General features: G+C 35.0%; 1 protein-coding gene across 1 annotated transcript in view; it reads right to left on the reverse strand.

Annotated features, from left to right (window-relative positions):
• The window catches only part of AHI1 (Abelson helper integration site 1), a gene marked incomplete at its 3' end in the record, with an annotated part of 214,518 nt that overhangs the window by 161,805 nt on the left and 34,951 nt on the right, over positions 1-17,762 (reverse strand). Inside the window, 5 exon segments of the mRNA XM_079716741.1 lie at positions 1,322-1,551; positions 5,498-5,621; positions 8,592-8,724; positions 12,246-12,398; positions 13,563-13,748. Of these exon segments, the coding sequence (XP_079572867.1) occupies positions 1,322-1,551; positions 5,498-5,621; positions 8,592-8,724; positions 12,246-12,398; positions 13,563-13,748 (826 nt within the window).

Genomic DNA, 17,762 nt, shown 5'->3' on the forward strand with positions numbered 1-17,762 from the left:
TACGTGGCTCGAATTCCAAAGCTAAACAAATTATTTGAAATATCCAATATGATCTGTATTGCTCACCTTTATTAACCTATATAATCTATTTTATATTCCTGGAAAAACATCTATACTCTAATATATACTGTTAGCATAATGCCTGAGACCTGGTTGGAACTCAGTAAATGACCAGGGAATGAATAAAATAATAAATAACAGGTGCTTCAGTTCAGCATCATTTCTTAGAGTCAAACCATCTTACAGTTGAATGGGACCTCAGAGATCATCAGATTCAACATCATAACCCGTCAGGAATATCTTACAAACCATTATGAACAGATGGTTGTTCAGCAACTGTGAATGTAATATTTTACACAAAAGTAGCTTATTCAACTGATGAAATGCTCTATATATTAGAATGTTCTTTCTAATTCTGAGCAAAGAAAATCTGTTCCTTGCAGCTTTGGCCCTACTTCTACCTACAGAGCGACGTAGAAGGACTTCTCTTTTTTCCACATCTTAACCAAATATTTGAAGAAATTCTTCATCTCTCTTTTATAATCTGAGCTACTTCTATTATGAAAGAATTTTCAGATGCCTTTCTATCCTTGGTTGACCTTTCCTGAATGGGTTCCTACTTATAAACATCCTTATGGTTGAACTGAGTACATTAGCAGTATTATCATTTTGATCTGGATCCCATATTAATTTATTACAGCTATACACACCTATTGTCTGAAATAATAGAAAAGGTGACTATTTAATAATGAATTTCTTTATTCTTCCAGCTGACAAAATAATCTACATTTTATGTCCTTAAAACACTATCCATAATACTCATATTCTAAGATTAAACCTTTAAATAATTGCAAATCTCCCTTCTATATATTTCTGTACTAAAAAAAAATCCTGTTGCTACATTTAAAATATATATTTTCAATATTCCTCTGGGATTCCGCCCCCATCTTCCTCATTTTTACCCTTTACATAAAACGGCCCTTTAAAAAACCTACTAAGGGAATAATCACCAATCCAATGAAATATATTTTGCAATTTGGAACAGGACTGGTTGTTACAGCAAAGATTAGTTGAATCAAAATGTTTAGAAATTTATTGACTTCAAAATTAACTAACAATTCCCTCAGTGCCAAATTTATGCCAAGGTCTATCATATGATCTGCAAACTATGCATAAATCTAAATATACACAAACATATTTAATTTTATCTGATACATAAAGTCACCCTCAAGCTTAAATAATTATTATCCTAGTGAAACAGAAAATTTTTCAAAATTCTTCATGTAACGAGCCTTCAACTGGCATATATTCTTGGACATACCTTCAATATCAAAACAGAGAGAGTTGATGAAACTCTTGTGAGCGTCAAACTGTCGGATTAATATGGCAGGATCCTCTCTCATATCAACTTTCCATATACGTATCACAGAATCATAGCATCCTGTAACCACCAGCTCTTTTACAGCTGGGTGGAATTTAGCCGTGTAAACAAAAGAAGGATGAGGTAAAACTCTGAAAGTATTTGTATTGTTTATTTCATTTTTCCATATCCTGGAAAAGGATAAAAAAGTTATGTATTGCTTCTGAAAGGCAGACATTTCTCTAAGAACCAATATGGGCAATGGACTTTATAAAAGTAAGCAAGTGACAACAACCAATGGTAAATTTTATAACAATAAAAATAATGTGATGACATTATTTGACAGCCAGAGTTCTTTCAGTTTGACAAAGCTATTTCTTATAGTTAGTTTCAAGCATAATGTTTTATTCCTCTACTAATTGTAATCTATACTGTAAAATGACAAACGAATTGTAATCTATACTGTGAAATGTACTTGTATATGTCTGTACTTTTTAAACCTACCTATTTTTGGCATTGAGTAAACACAATGGATAGTTGGTAAAATACTGCATTTAATGCAATATAAGTAAAAAACAAAACAGAGGGAGAAATTTCAATGATTTCCCATTTAGGCTGTGTATATTGTTTTTCCAAAGTGCTTACAGTTGAGGGTTTAGAGAATAGGGTACTCTATTAACTTTATATTTGTAATTTCGAAGCATAGATAATGAACATAAAGATCTCAAAGACTTAGAAGGCACGTTGAAATTACTATATAAATACTTGAGTAAAATAACATTAAAATCATTACAATATTTTATAGAAAACAGGCTATCTAACATCGAGCACTCACTTTATGTTTAATACTCTTGTTATCTCTTCCTTTATATAATAGGTGATTTAAAAGAAATTAATATTGTTATTGCTACAGTCTTGACAAGAGTAAACTCTAAGAGTTAAACTATCATGTTAGATACTCTGCAAGTCAATATGCAGGCAAAATCTAGGAACAAACAGGTGCTTTGTGAGTGTGAAGCACTTGATTTTTTAAAATTTAATTTATCAGAATTAGAAGAATTTATTAATTTTTTAATATGGGGATTTATAGTTCATCCTTTTAATTACTGTCTAAGAACTGAAGCAAATTAAGTCTTTTTCAAAATTATCTATAAAAAAATAGTTGCTATTCAAGAATAACATTCTATAAGTTTTCTCAGCAGCTGCTTAAAATACAGGATATGATCTTTAATTACTAAGAATCCAAACTCATAAATGAAGGAAGTGAAAGAACATGTTTTCAAGTAAAAGTAAAGCATGTGTGTCACTGCATAAACATTTTTACCACAGTAATATTTTCAATGAACATATGTAACATGAAATATAGTACCTATAGAAAGAACAAAATCACTAATTTGGAGGGAATATTAAGGAGAATGCTAAAAGATAAAACTTCAGTGGCCTGCTAATAAATCTTAGCAGCATTATCTGAAATACTATACAACAAGAAGAAATGAAGCAACTGTACCTTAAAAACAGCTCAATATAATTAGGACAGACACAATACCTTAAAATAAAAATGAAGCTTTTTACATAAAAGTGGAATGGGAATGATGGCTTTCATCACCCAAGCAATGGTAAAATCCAAGATCAAAAGAAATGTATTAATGGGTTTGTGAAAAAAAATCAGACTGACCGTAGACAGAGAAGAACAGTGATACACAAATCTGTAAAGACCAGATGAACACACACAAAAATTATCAGAATTAGGAAAGAAAAAAAAATTCCAAAGTTAAAACAGTATGTGTGAAGAGAGGGCAGAGTGGGGCTTTATGGGTCTATTTGGGAGCCATTACACATGGACAAGTCTTTCTGATTATATTAGGAGCTGCTGATCTGTAGTGTTCTCAAATTATACTGAAGATAACTAAAGACGGAGATTTAGGTTAAGCCCATCTGGCAGAGAGCTAACCAGTGGAAAACAGTTACTCAGGAGACACGAACAATAACAGGTGACAGTGACCCCAGGGGATAACAGAAGACCTGGGCAGAAACCCGACCTCCTGCCACTTCTGAGCATTAGCAACTCTGGTTCTCTTCCTTTTGACTTTAGCTCATTCAGTGTAAGTATTCTTCACCTCTTTCAAAAACCCCACTGTCTTTTTCGTTCTAGCCACACTGTTTCTCTCTTCACTCAGTTAATCCTTCACAACACTATTTTTAGGATGTAAAGAGTCCTAAATTAGTATCAACTTCCAAACTACATAAAGAAAAAAATATCCTTTACTACAATATATGCTGTGCGAGGAAACCCAAGTTGACTTCAAGAAATGGTAAAATCTGAGCTGGGTTTTAAATGATGACTATGAGCCCACCCTGGCTTACAAAAGGCATTTAGATGTGTGTTGAGTGGATGAGTTGGGCAGGAAGGGGAGAAGAAGGGCATGTCAGCATAGGAAGAGTCCACAGGTAACATGGAGATGCCAAAGAAGATAAGATGCTAAAGGTATTTCCAAAGATTGTGTGGATGAGGCGGAGGGTACATGGGAAGTGCACAAGGGACGACAGAAGGTCAATGAGGGTCATGCCTGTCATGCCATGCTAAGGAACTGGAATATTTTCCAAAGCACAAAGATTTTTAAAGTCAAGACATTATGAAAGATGGTTTTGGAAAGAATTCTAGCATAGCAGGGATGGAGGAGCTAGAGGGTGAATACTGGGAAAGCTTAGCAGCAACAGTTTAAGCAAAAGATAACAAGGACTTGAAATAAAGCAACAGCAGTGAGGATAGAATGTGACAGAATGTGAGACTTTTAGGAGGAAGAATTAATATACTTTAGAACTACCTGTATGTAGAAAAGAAACATGAGTACTACTCTGAGTTCCCAGCTTGGGAGACAGGGTGGATAAGGATGCCATTAAAAACTATATGAGGGCTACAAAAGGAAAACAAAATTTGGTGATTTCCGTTATGGATTTGAGGTGCCATTGGGCAATCCAGACAGAAGTGTTTACAAAGTTGAATTTGGAAAAAGAGAAGGAGCTCCAAGTCATTAGCATGTGAGATTCAAGGCCAAGGAGATGAGAGAGACCAGGATAAGCACACCAAACCACAGAAGACATCGAATAAAGGATCTTGGGGATAAGCATTTACAGAGAACAGGCGGAAGAAAAGGAACAAGAGAATGAGAATTGGTCAGAGTGATAAAAAGAAAACAGAAGAGGTTGTCAATGAAAACCATGACTTGAAAATATTTCAAGACTGGTGAATAATGAACTATTGCAGTGAAGGCAAACAGGGTAATGACTAAAACTAGCCAGTGGATCCGAAAATTAGTAAGAAACTGCAGATCTCTCAAAGAAAATTTATATAGCACGGTGGAAGTGAAAGCCAGACTAACTGGGGGAAGGTAAAGACAGTGTGTGTAGAATGCTTCTTGATGGTGTAGAAAGAAAAATAATGTGGTAGCCTGAAAGGCAGGAGGACTTTAGAAAAAGATTTCCTTAAGATAAGGAAATTTGAACATACTTCTGAGAGGAAAAAATCAATAGAGATAGATACTAAAGAGACAATAGAGATAGGAAATAAATGTAACAGATTAAAAAAGTAACTTTTAAAATATTTTATTGTGATACTTATTAAATTGGAAGGGGCTAAATTATTTTCAAACTGACATTTTGAAAAATGCAAATAGTTGACAATCTATTAAGCTCTTAAAACATAAGGTCCATATTCATTTACTGACCCTATACTGTGCATTGAGCAGCACCATGTCCTGGCCTCTGCATCCAGCTAACAGTGGAGACGGAATCCCTGCCATCAAGAGTTTATATTCCAGGAAAAATCTCTGTTGTTTAAGAACTTCATCTCAAAATATTAATTAAAGAGTGTACAAAATGATCATTTAAAGACAGTGAGGACTAGAAACATTATATATTACATAAACGAAATATATTTAACAGAATGTCTTTAGGAAAAACGTTTTCATTACTTCTTATTTAATCAGTGAGTCTGTATGATGCATGTTTATGATGGTTCCTTGATAAGCAAAATATAACTGAAGCATAAGAGTAGTTATATCACTTTATATTCATTCTCTCTGCTTTCTTTGAGGGCAAGCAGCATACACAGCATACATACTTCTCAAGTATACTAACCTGGCAGTGCCATCAGATGATGCAGTAAGGATATAGCGATCATCTTTTGACCAGCAAAGATCATAAATGATATTGAGGTGGCCACACAATTCTCTCAGGAAACGTCCAGAAGGAATTTCATATACTAATGAAAATATTCAAAAATTAGTCTGTATCCAGACAGAGGATTCTTAACCGAATAACATAAAAATTCATAATTTATAATAATTTGTATACCAGGTAAGCACTGTCTATAAGAATATTATCACCAAAGACATTTTCAGTATTAAAAAATGTCAAAATCGACTTAAAAGTAAGTTTTCACTTGCTTTAGACACAAGAATTTACATACCTAAAATTTTATAATGGGCTACAATTAACAATTATTCTTATCTCTTCAAAGCAATCCTAATAATCTTTGATAATCAATTTATTAATCAAATAACTTTAAAAAATATTTATTTATTTAGGCTGCGCCGGGTCTTAGCTGCGGCATGCGAACTCTTAGTTGTGGCATGCATGCGGGATCTAGCTCCCCGACCAGGGATCGAGCCCGGGGCCCCTGCATTCGGAGTGTGGAGTCTTACCCACTGGACCACCAGGGAAGTCCCTCAAATAACTTTTAAATTGCAATTCACTTCAAAGATTCTGTAATTTGGTCTTTCATGAATAAGGTATTATTTTATCTGAAAATCAATCCAATTCCAACCAAAATTTAACTATTCGAAGCAATGAGAAATTTAAACTGTGCTTAGGTGAGAAAAAAATTCTAATACTAAAAATGATAGACACTACTGTGAGAGAATGAACAGAGATTTAATCTACTAAACAAGGCACTGTGGTATGGCTATGTTACGTATATATACAATGAAATCTAAGATAACAACTTAACACAGAAAATACTTTCCAAGTCTCTACTTCCACCTAGTGGTGAAACCAACTGCTCTTTAAAATATCAAGCAGTACACAAGAACTTCTGTCATAGCAAAATAGAGACCTCGGAAAATCTGCTTCCCCATAAAAGCAACGAGAACACTGGCAAAAACTGTCAAAATTAACTTTTTCAGAACTCTGGAAAAAAAGGCTTGCATAAATCTGAGGAGCATTTATTAAAGAAAACAGCTGAGTCTTGGTAAGAACACTGAGCTCTGTGGTGTTTTAACGTGCCCTGTTCCCATTCCCCTCTCCCAAGCTCCAAAGGAGACTTAAAAACCAACAGCCTTGAAACTACGAAGAAAACCAGCAGCCTAGCAGCTACGGGATGGGGCAGAAGAGGCCTGAAGATCTCCAAAGCCCCACCTCCAAGATTTACCACTGCTGGACAGCTGGGCAGCTCCCGGAAAGGCTCCATTTTCAGGGCTTGGCTTTATCTGACCTGGCTCTGAACATGATCTGTGTGAAGAGCCGTAACTCTAGGGTGCATGAAGTAATCAGTGGTGTGGCTATCTGACACACTGATACCAGGTGGGCCTAAGAAGAGGCTGACCAAAAAATTCAAAAGGAAAAACTGGGAATGAGATGTCCATAGGGGACTTTGAAAAGCTCCAATATATTCTGGGGAATCTAGAAGGACACATACACATGAAAGGCTGTGTACATACTTGTGCAAGAAAGACCTGAAAGGCCCTATCTCTTACTGTGACTGCCCTGAGGACTGTGCAAGTAAAGGCTAAGGCAAAGTTGTAAACTCCCTACTTTAGAATTGAAAACATATACACACACACACACACACACACACACACACACACACACACACACGGCACTTCGGCATAGGCTGGGAGACCTGTTCACTCAGGCATTTAAAAATCCCTCTCTAACCACTAGTGGACCACTAAGCTAACCAAGCAATGACTCCAGGGGTAAAACCTGACAAAGGATAAAGACCACAGAATTATCCAGGAACATCACTAAACAAACAACAACAACAAATCCCAGGTGGACACATGGAGTGGGGGTAAAGAGAGGAATGTGATTTCCAGAGTTGCTACATTGTAATATTTAAAATTTCTAATTTTCTAGGGAGACACACCCCTAAAAAAACCCCAAAATAGTAAAGTATGGCCACACACAGGAAAAAAAAGCAGTCAACAGAAACTGTCTATGACACTGGTTTCCTAGATAAAGACTTTAAATTCACTTGTATAAATATGTTCAAAGATATAAAGAAAACCACATCTAAAGAACGAAGGTGTGAGAATTATTTCTTACCACTTAATAGAGAATATAAAAAAAGACCAAGCAGAAATTCTAGAGTTGAAAAGTACAGTAACTGAAATAAACAATTCACTAGAGGGGCTCAACAGCAGATATGAACTGTCAGAATAATCAGTAAACTTGAAGACAGGTCAATTGAGATTATGCAGTCAGAGGGGCAGAAAGAAAAAAAATGAAGGAAAATGAATAAAGGTGCAGAGACCTGTAGGACGCCATCAAGTGTACCAATATAGAAATGATGGGAGTCCCAGAAGAAGAGAAGAAATAGAAAGGGGTAGAAAGAACATTCGAAGAAATAAAGATGAAAAACTTCCCAAACTTGTGAAAAACATCAATCTGCACATCCTATAAGCTAAATGAATTCCTAGTAGACACACCATAGTCAAAAAACAACGACAGATTCTTCTTTTGTTTTTTGAGATTTAAGCAGTAAGTATATCTAAATCCAAGTTTTTCTTTCTTTCTTTTTAAAAAGTATTTATTTATTTATTTGGCTGTGCCAGGTCTTAGTTGCACATAACAAATTTGAGGGCTTTCATAATCAAATTATCACTACTATCAACTGACTAAAATTGGATTAAAATTCGTCAAGAGATTTATTAATCCTTCATGTTGCAAAATTTCTATATTTAAAGTAGAAAATGCTTAAAAAATACCTCCTGAAAGTTTAAAAAATAAATTTATCTTCCTTCATTTGATCATTTTCATTCTATTTCTGGACCTACATTGTATAGCAAAGTGCAAAATTATTATAAAAGAATCGTTACTTTACTTGAGGAAATCTATTTTAATTTAGTAGTACTGGTGGATGACTCAAATTAAGATTTCAATGAATTTTAAGAACCAAAAACCATCCTCCGTATAGACTACAATCAGCTTAAACAGAAGGATTATTACTCACAAATAATTGGATACCCATCCCGGCTGGCACAGGCTGCTGCTAATATTCTTCCATTGTGGGAGAAAGCAAGACAAAAACATCCTCGCTCTCCTGCATTTAGTGAGAAGAGGTGCTTGTTTGGGATACGGAAAGCCTGAAAAACATACATTTTTCCAATATAGATGAAGAAACATTAAAATATGAAAGCCAGCTGTTAACTTCAATTATTGTAGCTGTTGCAGTTTCTGGTTTTTTAAAAAGTCCCTTTACTGTGATGCAGAGGAAGAAGAAAGCAAGTAAGCAGAATGATGGAAAACCATAGTAAATTACTTTCAAAGCAGAGAATCAGTTTCAATTCTCCAGAAAATTAAGTGAATTTATACTCCATGCCTAACTAGCACTATTCACCCAAAATATGAATAGAAAACTTCAATATCTGATACTCTAAAGCTGTCACTACCACGTTATTTTTATACAGCCACAAAAATGAATGTATGTCACACCACCCTTATTTCATGACAGCAACTAATAAGTGATTTTTGCTGAACCATAAACTTGTTCTGAGTCTATAAATGCCATGTAGGCCTAGCTGAAGTCCATGATGTATGAATATTCATTCTTTCTTTTTTTCTCTCTTAAAATAACCATTATTTGTACTGTCTTCCAAAATGTACTTTCAAAGTAAATCAATCACCTCCTATTGATTTCTCATTCACTAATTTTATTAAAATTCCTTCATAATATTTATGTTTCATTCCTTATTACCAGATGAAACCAAAACTTTCTGTGCATTATTATCTGCTGTAGGAAATACTACTTTTATTTGTCCTAATTCTCTCTTTCAAACTTTTGTGAGCCTTAGTTCCTGTGTTTCTTTCTTAGTATTCAAAAAGTTCAACTGAACATATAATGGCCCCTTACTATATGCTAAGAATGTGGCACTTTATTACAAATGTCTTTTTATATATTCATCACAGTAAACCTGTAATTATTATTACTATATATAGCTAATAAGGATTATTCAGAGGTTTAAGCCCAGCTTAACGGGCCTAGGCAAAGACTATTGGTTCAACGGCCCGCTTTCTAGATTGGTACCAGGTTTTTCACAAGTAGCATCAAGATTTAGCAGCATTATGAAGAGGCAACATTATGAGCAGCTACTAGAAAGGCGAAAAATCCAACAGACATTTATTAGGTGCCAATAATGTACCAGACACCATTTTCCCTCCATTCTCTATTGGGATGATACAGAAAACGGAAAGGGGGATAAAAAGAGGACAAAAATTGAAGGAAAAGTTAGGAAGTTTCATAACCACTTGCTGCTGCTCTTAGAGGAGGAGATGTAGTTAAGGAAAACTCTGTGCCTCATCACTTAAGCCAAAATACTAACGACACCGTCATTTTCTTTGTATTCCCAGAGTTTGACACTGTACTCAGAAGAGGCACTTGATGAACGTTTAATAACAGCAATAAAGATCCTCAACATTTTCAACTCTTTTCCCCCCTTCTTTACTACCTTGTCAGTCACTAACTCACACTAGGTCTTTTCTTTTGTAGTTACCTCTTACTTCTCACTTTTGCCACCAATACCCCAAGGTTGGACCCTTCTCACCTCACACATCAATGACTGCAACGGCTACCTTTCTCTCATTCTGATGTATCCTACCTCAAGATCTACCTGCCATCGCCAGCGTTAACCTGTCCTAAAATACAATTGTTATCATGCTTCCTCCCTACCTGAAACCTCCCATTATGTCTCAATCCCACACAATCAAATATTAGGCTACCTACCATTTGAGCCGCTCCACAATGTGGGCCTAATCTATCACACCACTTTTACCTCTTACACAAACTTGGGTTTCCAGCCAGCCAAGTTTTGAGTGCCTGAGGAATACAACAGGTGCATTCCCATTTATTTACAACATTGCCACAATATGAAATATTCCTCCCTGTCCTCTTCACCCACTCCTAACTTGGCCATGCTTTAAAGTCTATCTCAAGCTCCACCAACCTGTTGAATGAACCCTTCTTCCACCACTCCAGCTCACCTTCTACATAACTGCAATTCTCAAACTGTTTTAGTTTCAGGGTGCTTTACAGTCTTAAAATATTTTGAGGACTCCAAAAAGCTTTTGTTTATGTGGTTATATAAACAGATATTTATTATATTAGAAATTAAAATTGAGAAATTTAAAAAATATTTGTTAATCATTTAAAAAACAACAGAACAAACCCATTAAATGTTAACATAAATAATTTCTTTTTATGAAAAATAACTATATAAAATGGGATTGTTCTGTATTTTTGAAAATCTTTTTAACATCTGGCTTAATAAAAGATAGCTGGAATTTCATAACTGCTTCTGCATTCACCCTCTTGTGATACCATGTATCATTTAGTCTCTGGAAAACTCCAGTGTATACTTGTGAGAGAATGAAAGTCAAAAAGAAAAACTAAATCATTATGGAATCATTAGAATCATTATGATCTTATTATGAAAATAGACCGACTTCAACAGACCCCTTGAAAGTATCTCAGGACTCCCAGCAGTCCCCAAATTACACTTTGAGAACTGCTGATCTAAACAATTATTTTTATAGTTTTATTTCCTCAAGACTTCTTTGCAGCATACCTGACAGTGAACAACATTGTAACCACTTCCCATGTCCCCAACTGACGTGAAAGGTACCCAAGGCCACAGTCTAAGTATTATTCTCTCCATATTATTATGTCTGAAGTATTTAAAATTGATTTTAAGATGTATCTGTAAAATTAGCCTCAAAAAGTCAGATATCATGCAAAACAAAATGTGAAAAGGTCTAGGAAAATAGTCATTCTTTGTATATACTGAGTATATAAAATGAACCACTCCACTCTTTATGGAAACAAGAGATTTGCAAAACTTTATCAGTAATGCTTCTTGCCACTACAAAATATGCTAACCAAGTAAGAGAACTTCAGAAAAAGCTTAAATACAGCTCAACTTGTGGTAAAGGTATATACATATACCTATCTCTATCAAAAGGTGACTCAGGAAGAAGCCAGGAGCTGAAAAAAAGTCCACGAATCCATAAATTGTGGATTTACAGGCTGAACTGTGTCCCTCCAAATTCATATGTTGAAACCCTAACCCCAGTACCTCAGAATGTAACAGTATTTGGATATAAGGTCTATAAAGAGCTGATTAAGTTAAAATCAGGTTGCTAGGGTACAGCCCTAATCTGATAATAAGAAGAAGAGACACCAGTGATGCACACACACAGAGAAAAGACCATGAAGAAGCAGCAAGATGGCAGCTATCTGCCAGCCAATGAGAAAGGCCTCAGAGTAAATCAATGCTGCCAACACTTAATCTTGGGACTTCCAGCCTCCAGAATTATGAGAAAGTAAATTTCTGTTGTTTAAGAGGCCCAGTCTGTGACATATTTTTATGGCAGCTCTGACAAACTAATAAAACTCCCCAGGTCACTAAAGAACTTAAGATAGTGCCTTTATGCACATGATAGGCACTCTATTACTATTTACCAAATGAATTAATAGAAAGACAAGATCATGGTTAAAAACAAGGATAATCTGAGAGTTTTAAGTAGGAAGCCAGTTACCATAGGAGCTGCTGGCGTTTTTAAGGTAAATGAGTAAATATCTAAATGAATCCAGTGCCAGAGACCACTTCACCTGCCCAGGCAGTCGTGTCCACTTCACCACTTCCTTTGAATCTTCTAATCCAGGTTCTGTGTCTACTGAACGTGCCTCATGGTGTTGTTCACAATACAATGGTTTACCCTTTTCTTCCTGAAGAGCCATCATAGAACGGTAAGATGGCTTTATCTAAATATGTATAGAAAATGAGAAAATGCATATGTCACGTTAATCTTTTTATCTTTTCTAGCAAATATGGTTTTTAAAATATTGAAACAAACATTATAATATGAAAATGTTTTCAAAATGTAATCCAGAAAAAAATTCTACTTTTATTTGTACACTATTCTAAATAAAATAAAGCTTGCTTGAAATTACAGTCCTAAACCCCAAAGCCTTAAAGTGGGAAGGAATAAAACAGAACTCCAATAGTTACATAAAATAGTTTTAGTAACTCTGTCCCTTTGTTTCCACCTCTTCACCAGTACCTACCAGATGTTACATTATGGCTGTGACATTGTACTATGGTATCTCTGGCTTTAGGATCACGAAACTGATAACATAAAGATCTAAAGTTTTTTAAATCCTCCATTTCTTAAAATAGTTTTAACTACACTCAAACCAATGAAACCAACCCTATGGTCACATTTTATAAAATCAACTACAGAATATGCAACTGGCCTGAAATGTCTTATAGCAATGAGACAAAAGCAAAAGTTTCACCTCATTTTAGGACAAATGCTTTGCTAAGATATTCATAATTTTAACCTATATAAAACAGAAGTAGAAATATTACTTATTGATTATTTAAATAATATTGTAAAAAAATGTGCCTGTAATTCATGGGTCTGCAAGCTATGGTCTGGGTCAAATGTAGCCTGATGATGTTTTTGTAAATAAAGTTTTATTTGAACACATCCAAACCCATTTGTTTAGTTATCACCCACAAATGTCTATGCAGCTACTTTCACGTTACAAAGGCAAGGTTGAGTGGCTGCAACAGAGAGTGTATAGCCTGCAAAGCCTAAACTATTTACTGTCTGGTCCTTTATGGAAAATATTTGTCAACTCCCACTTTAAATCATTCTCTTATCTTTAATTTTTAAGGATCAGTATTATTTTAAAAATATATTTTTTCCTAAAACTGAAATCTATACTTAGTACTTAAAATTCATTTAAGTATCTTGTAAGTATCAGCTATTACAGGCTTAATATATAATCTCTGAAGGTCCCTTTCTATTTCAGAAGTCTATTAAAATAATTCTAAAGACTTTACTTTTTTAGAAATAGAAACATGTCACCATTTAATCTCAACAATGGAAGATATATTTTTTGCATGTGCTATTAACTTACACTTTCTGGAACTTTTAATCCTCTTACTGTTACATACAACGTTGATGGATAAGGATTTCTTGGACATTTTAACCACCACTCAAAAACCTCGATGACATTTGATTGGGATCGAGGCTTTGTGGGTGGGTAATACAGCTGCAAGCGAAGTTTTGAATTGATGTTTACATTTCCATTGGCTCCTAGAAGCTTAAAATAAGAATTCAAATAAAATGTTACCTTCATTGAAAATACATCCAATAAAGCAATAGTATATAGTCAAAAACTCATTTTATAAAGATTAACATGGCATGCTGAAATTCTTTAGATTTGTAAAGCAGAGGAAAGAACACTGACACAGTTGGTCAAGCACAGTTCCAGGTCATTTTGACAAGATAGCCCAAATGACTTAAAATATCTTCCCAAAGGCTGTCTTTTCCCCTATCCAACTTCAGACTGTTGGTAAAGCATTTACATTACTGTGCTGGGTGCTGCTTTGTTCAAAGGAGGTGATCAATACACATTTGTTTGTAATAATATTGTTTGTAATAAAGATTAAAATGCATATTATTTAAACACAGAAACAAATTTCCCATTTGTTCAGCATCAGTATTTTTAGTGGTAAAGTTTCATGACGTGTAAATTTTTAAAAAGTCAAAATTATTTTTAAAAAGTAATTAAGATACTTAAACTTGTTTGAGCCCCTTATTACATTTTTAAAATATTTTAGTCTACCTTCTTAAAAAGGTCTATTTAATTAAGAAAAACTATTAAACAAGACAACGTATGTTTCAGCTACATATATGGAGATTCTTATGAGAAAAATAATCTCACCAACTCAAAATAGGTCCTCTTTCACTAGACTATGACTCAAGTAGAAAATACCTTTGCTAACTTTTGTGTCCTTTACAAATTAGTAGAGACAGTTGGGAGCTTTTGCAGCAGTTTAGGCAGGTGGAGCTGACAAACTCCAAGAGTAGGAAGGGACCGAGTACAGGGAATATTTAATAACTGTTACTGGCTCAAGCAACTTGGAAAGTAAAAACGAGAAGAATCAAGAAAGACTCTAAGGTAGTGCTATCCAACAGAACTTTCTGTGGTGATGGGCATGATCTCTATTTGTGCCATGCAAAACAGTATCCATTAGTCACACATGGCTATCGAGCACTTGAAGTGTGGCTAGTGCAACTGTGGAAATTAATTTTTAATTATATTTAATTTTAGCTAATTAATCTGAATTCAAATGGCCACATATGACCTGTGGCTACCAAAATAGATAGGGCAGTTCTAAGGCTGTAAATCTGGGAGACTGGACAGATGGTGGTGCTACCAACTGAAGCAGCAGATGTGGAAAAGGTAAGAGATCTAGGGAAGATGTTCAGTTTGGGGGAGTCAGATATCTATGGGTCACCCAAGTTGAAATGTCTGAATTCTGAGGCACACACAAGAAAAGTGGGTCTAAGAAAAGTGGATTAAAGATGGAATCATGAGTAGGATTGATATTAAAGAGATAGGTGGTAGACCAGGAAGGAAACTGAAGGAACTGAAGGAATGGGATAAGGAAAATCAGGAAAGGATGGTGTCAAGAAAACCAAGGTAACAAGAGTTTCAAGAGAGTGATAACATGCAGATAGGTGTGATAAAAGAAGAACTAGAAAATGTTCAATAATTTGGTAAATAGAAGTCATAGTGATATGTTTGGAGAAGCTTTAGTAGCTGAGACAAAAGCCAGATTGCAGTGTGTTCAGGAATGAGGCATCAATAAAGAAAGAGAGTTGGCAAAAAATATAGCTCATCTTTTCCCTACCCCTCTTAGGGGAAGATGTAAAGTCAGTGGAGGTTGTAAGCTGAGAGGTGATGTTATGATACAGAGGGGTAAAAAAACAAGTTTCAAACTGAGCAATTGAGATGTTCAGTCATTAAATATTAAGCAGTCGAGATTCCCTTCATAAACTGTACTACTATCTGCCTGAAGCTTATCATAAGGGAATAATATCATTTTCAGAAGATATTTATTCCCCAGATTCTAAATCATACTCTCCATATATTGTATTCATATTCACCAGGCAATTTAGTTTATACTAGTATGCTGCTTAGTATGAGTAAACCACTAAGATTCAGCCAAGATCCTGCCATTATGATTACAAAACATACAAAGTGGAACTTGAATAAATAAGGCTTTATTATTTTTTAGTTTAAAAGATTAGTCATATATATGTGCTAAAAGAATCAAAAGTGCCTCTACCTGAGAATTAGGATAAAGTCTCATTTAAATCTGGACGAAGGTCCTTTGGGGTTCATTTGGACCACTCTGATAACTTTACAGTTATCTAGGACAGTCCTGGAACCAATGGTATAGGTTCTAAAACATTCGCATTTTAATTTGATTCATGCCACTTTCTCGATAGATATTCACGGAGCACCTTCTATGTGCCATTAATATGCGGAGAGTGATGATATTATAAAATAGAGAGTTTGAAGAGTGATATATTAAATGCAAAGAGATCTGGTAAAATAAGGACTAAAATATGTCCAACAAATTGGCCAAAAAGAATCACCAGTGACTTGAAAAGCTTACAGTCTAATGAAAGGGATATGTGTTCTAATAGAGGATACACATAGAATAATGTACTCTTTATTCCTGACTGCCATTTATATCAATGGCATAAAGTGGATAAATAAAAATTAATATGACACAAAGGTTAAAATGCTGTGAAATACGTTGTTTCCCAAGTGCAGTTTTCAGTAAATACTGCAGTTATGCACAAACCATAGCATAAAAGGAATGAAAAGTTTCTAATAAGACCACAAGATGGCAATGTTTACTATGTGAAAGTGACCTTTTTTGCGTTTTTTTTTTGTTTGTTTGTTTTTATTTTTGCCTTTTTCTTTTTTATTTAGTATGAGAGGGGGTCTAGAAAAAGATATAACAGGTTATAGAAGGGAGATTTTAGAAGGTACAATGGACTAAGTGATTGTTCAGCCTATCGGACTGCCATTCAGCAAGCAGGCTGCACCTCTCCTAAAGCCTCTAACCCCCAACGTGGATTAAGTGCCCCATTTGGGTTTTCACAGCATCTACTCCATAGCACATAATCATATAGGTAATACGTTTACACAGAAACTGAACTGGAGGGCAATAACAATGTCTAATTTATCTATGAATGCCCTATATTTAGCAGAGTGCCTGGCATTTCATAGACTATTTTCAGAGACTATTTACCATTTACATTTCAAATAGTAAATATCTGTTGAATGGATGGATGCACAAATGGAAAAGTTTTATAAGATAATACAAAACAGGTTAATTACTCAAGACATTTTAAAACTCAAATTTAGGTTTAAAGTCAGAAATAAAAGAATTATGTAAGTAAAGTGTCCCCCTTTTTAAACATTAATCTATCCACGTCTTTCATCTCTGCTGAAACATCCTAGTCAAGACACCATCATTTTATGCCTAGACTACAGCAAGAATTTTCTACCTTGATTTCCAGTACATACATTTGTACCCTCTCTAATCCGTTCTCCACTCAGCAAAATAATCTTTCTAACAAATAAATCAGATTGTTTCATCCTTTTGTTTAAAATCCTTAAATGTCTTCCCATTACTCTTTAAAGTTTATAATGGTGCCCTGTTGCTATAATGGCTCAAAGACCTTGTATTATCAAGGTCCTGTCTACCTCAGCAAGCTCTTCAGGCACCATTTCCCCTTCAGTCTCTGTCCTCCAATCTTAGTGGCCTTCTTGTGGTTATCTAGGTATTCCTTGCTCCTTCCAACATCAGGGTCTTTGCATAGCCTATAGCCTCTAACTAGAACCCTCTCTTCCCCACTACTGCCATCCAGCTCATGCTCAGGTTCAATGTCTCTTCTATAGGAGACCTTTTCCTGACCCTGCAGGATGTTTTCATCATCTACCCCATCCAACTTGAGAGTACTTATAAAAATTGTAATAAATGCTAAGTTGTATAATCAATTGTTTTATGTCTGTTTTTCTTGCTAAAATATGAAGGCCATGAGGTCAAGGAGTTTATCTTCTTTGTTCACTGACTAGAACAGTGGCTGGCACATAAATAATAAATAATTTGTTGAGTTGAATAAATGAGGTCAGGGCTGTGTGTGTCTTTCTCTGTGCTGGATCCTTAGAGCCAAATAGTGTACCTGGCACACACTAAGCACTCAATAAATATTTAAGAATCTCAATGAGCATCACCTGAGCTTGAAT

The sequence above is a fragment of the Hyperoodon ampullatus genome, assembly GCF_949752795.1.
Source record: "Hyperoodon ampullatus genome assembly, chromosome: 12".
Lineage (NCBI taxonomy): Eukaryota > Metazoa > Chordata > Mammalia > Artiodactyla > Ziphiidae > Hyperoodon > Hyperoodon ampullatus.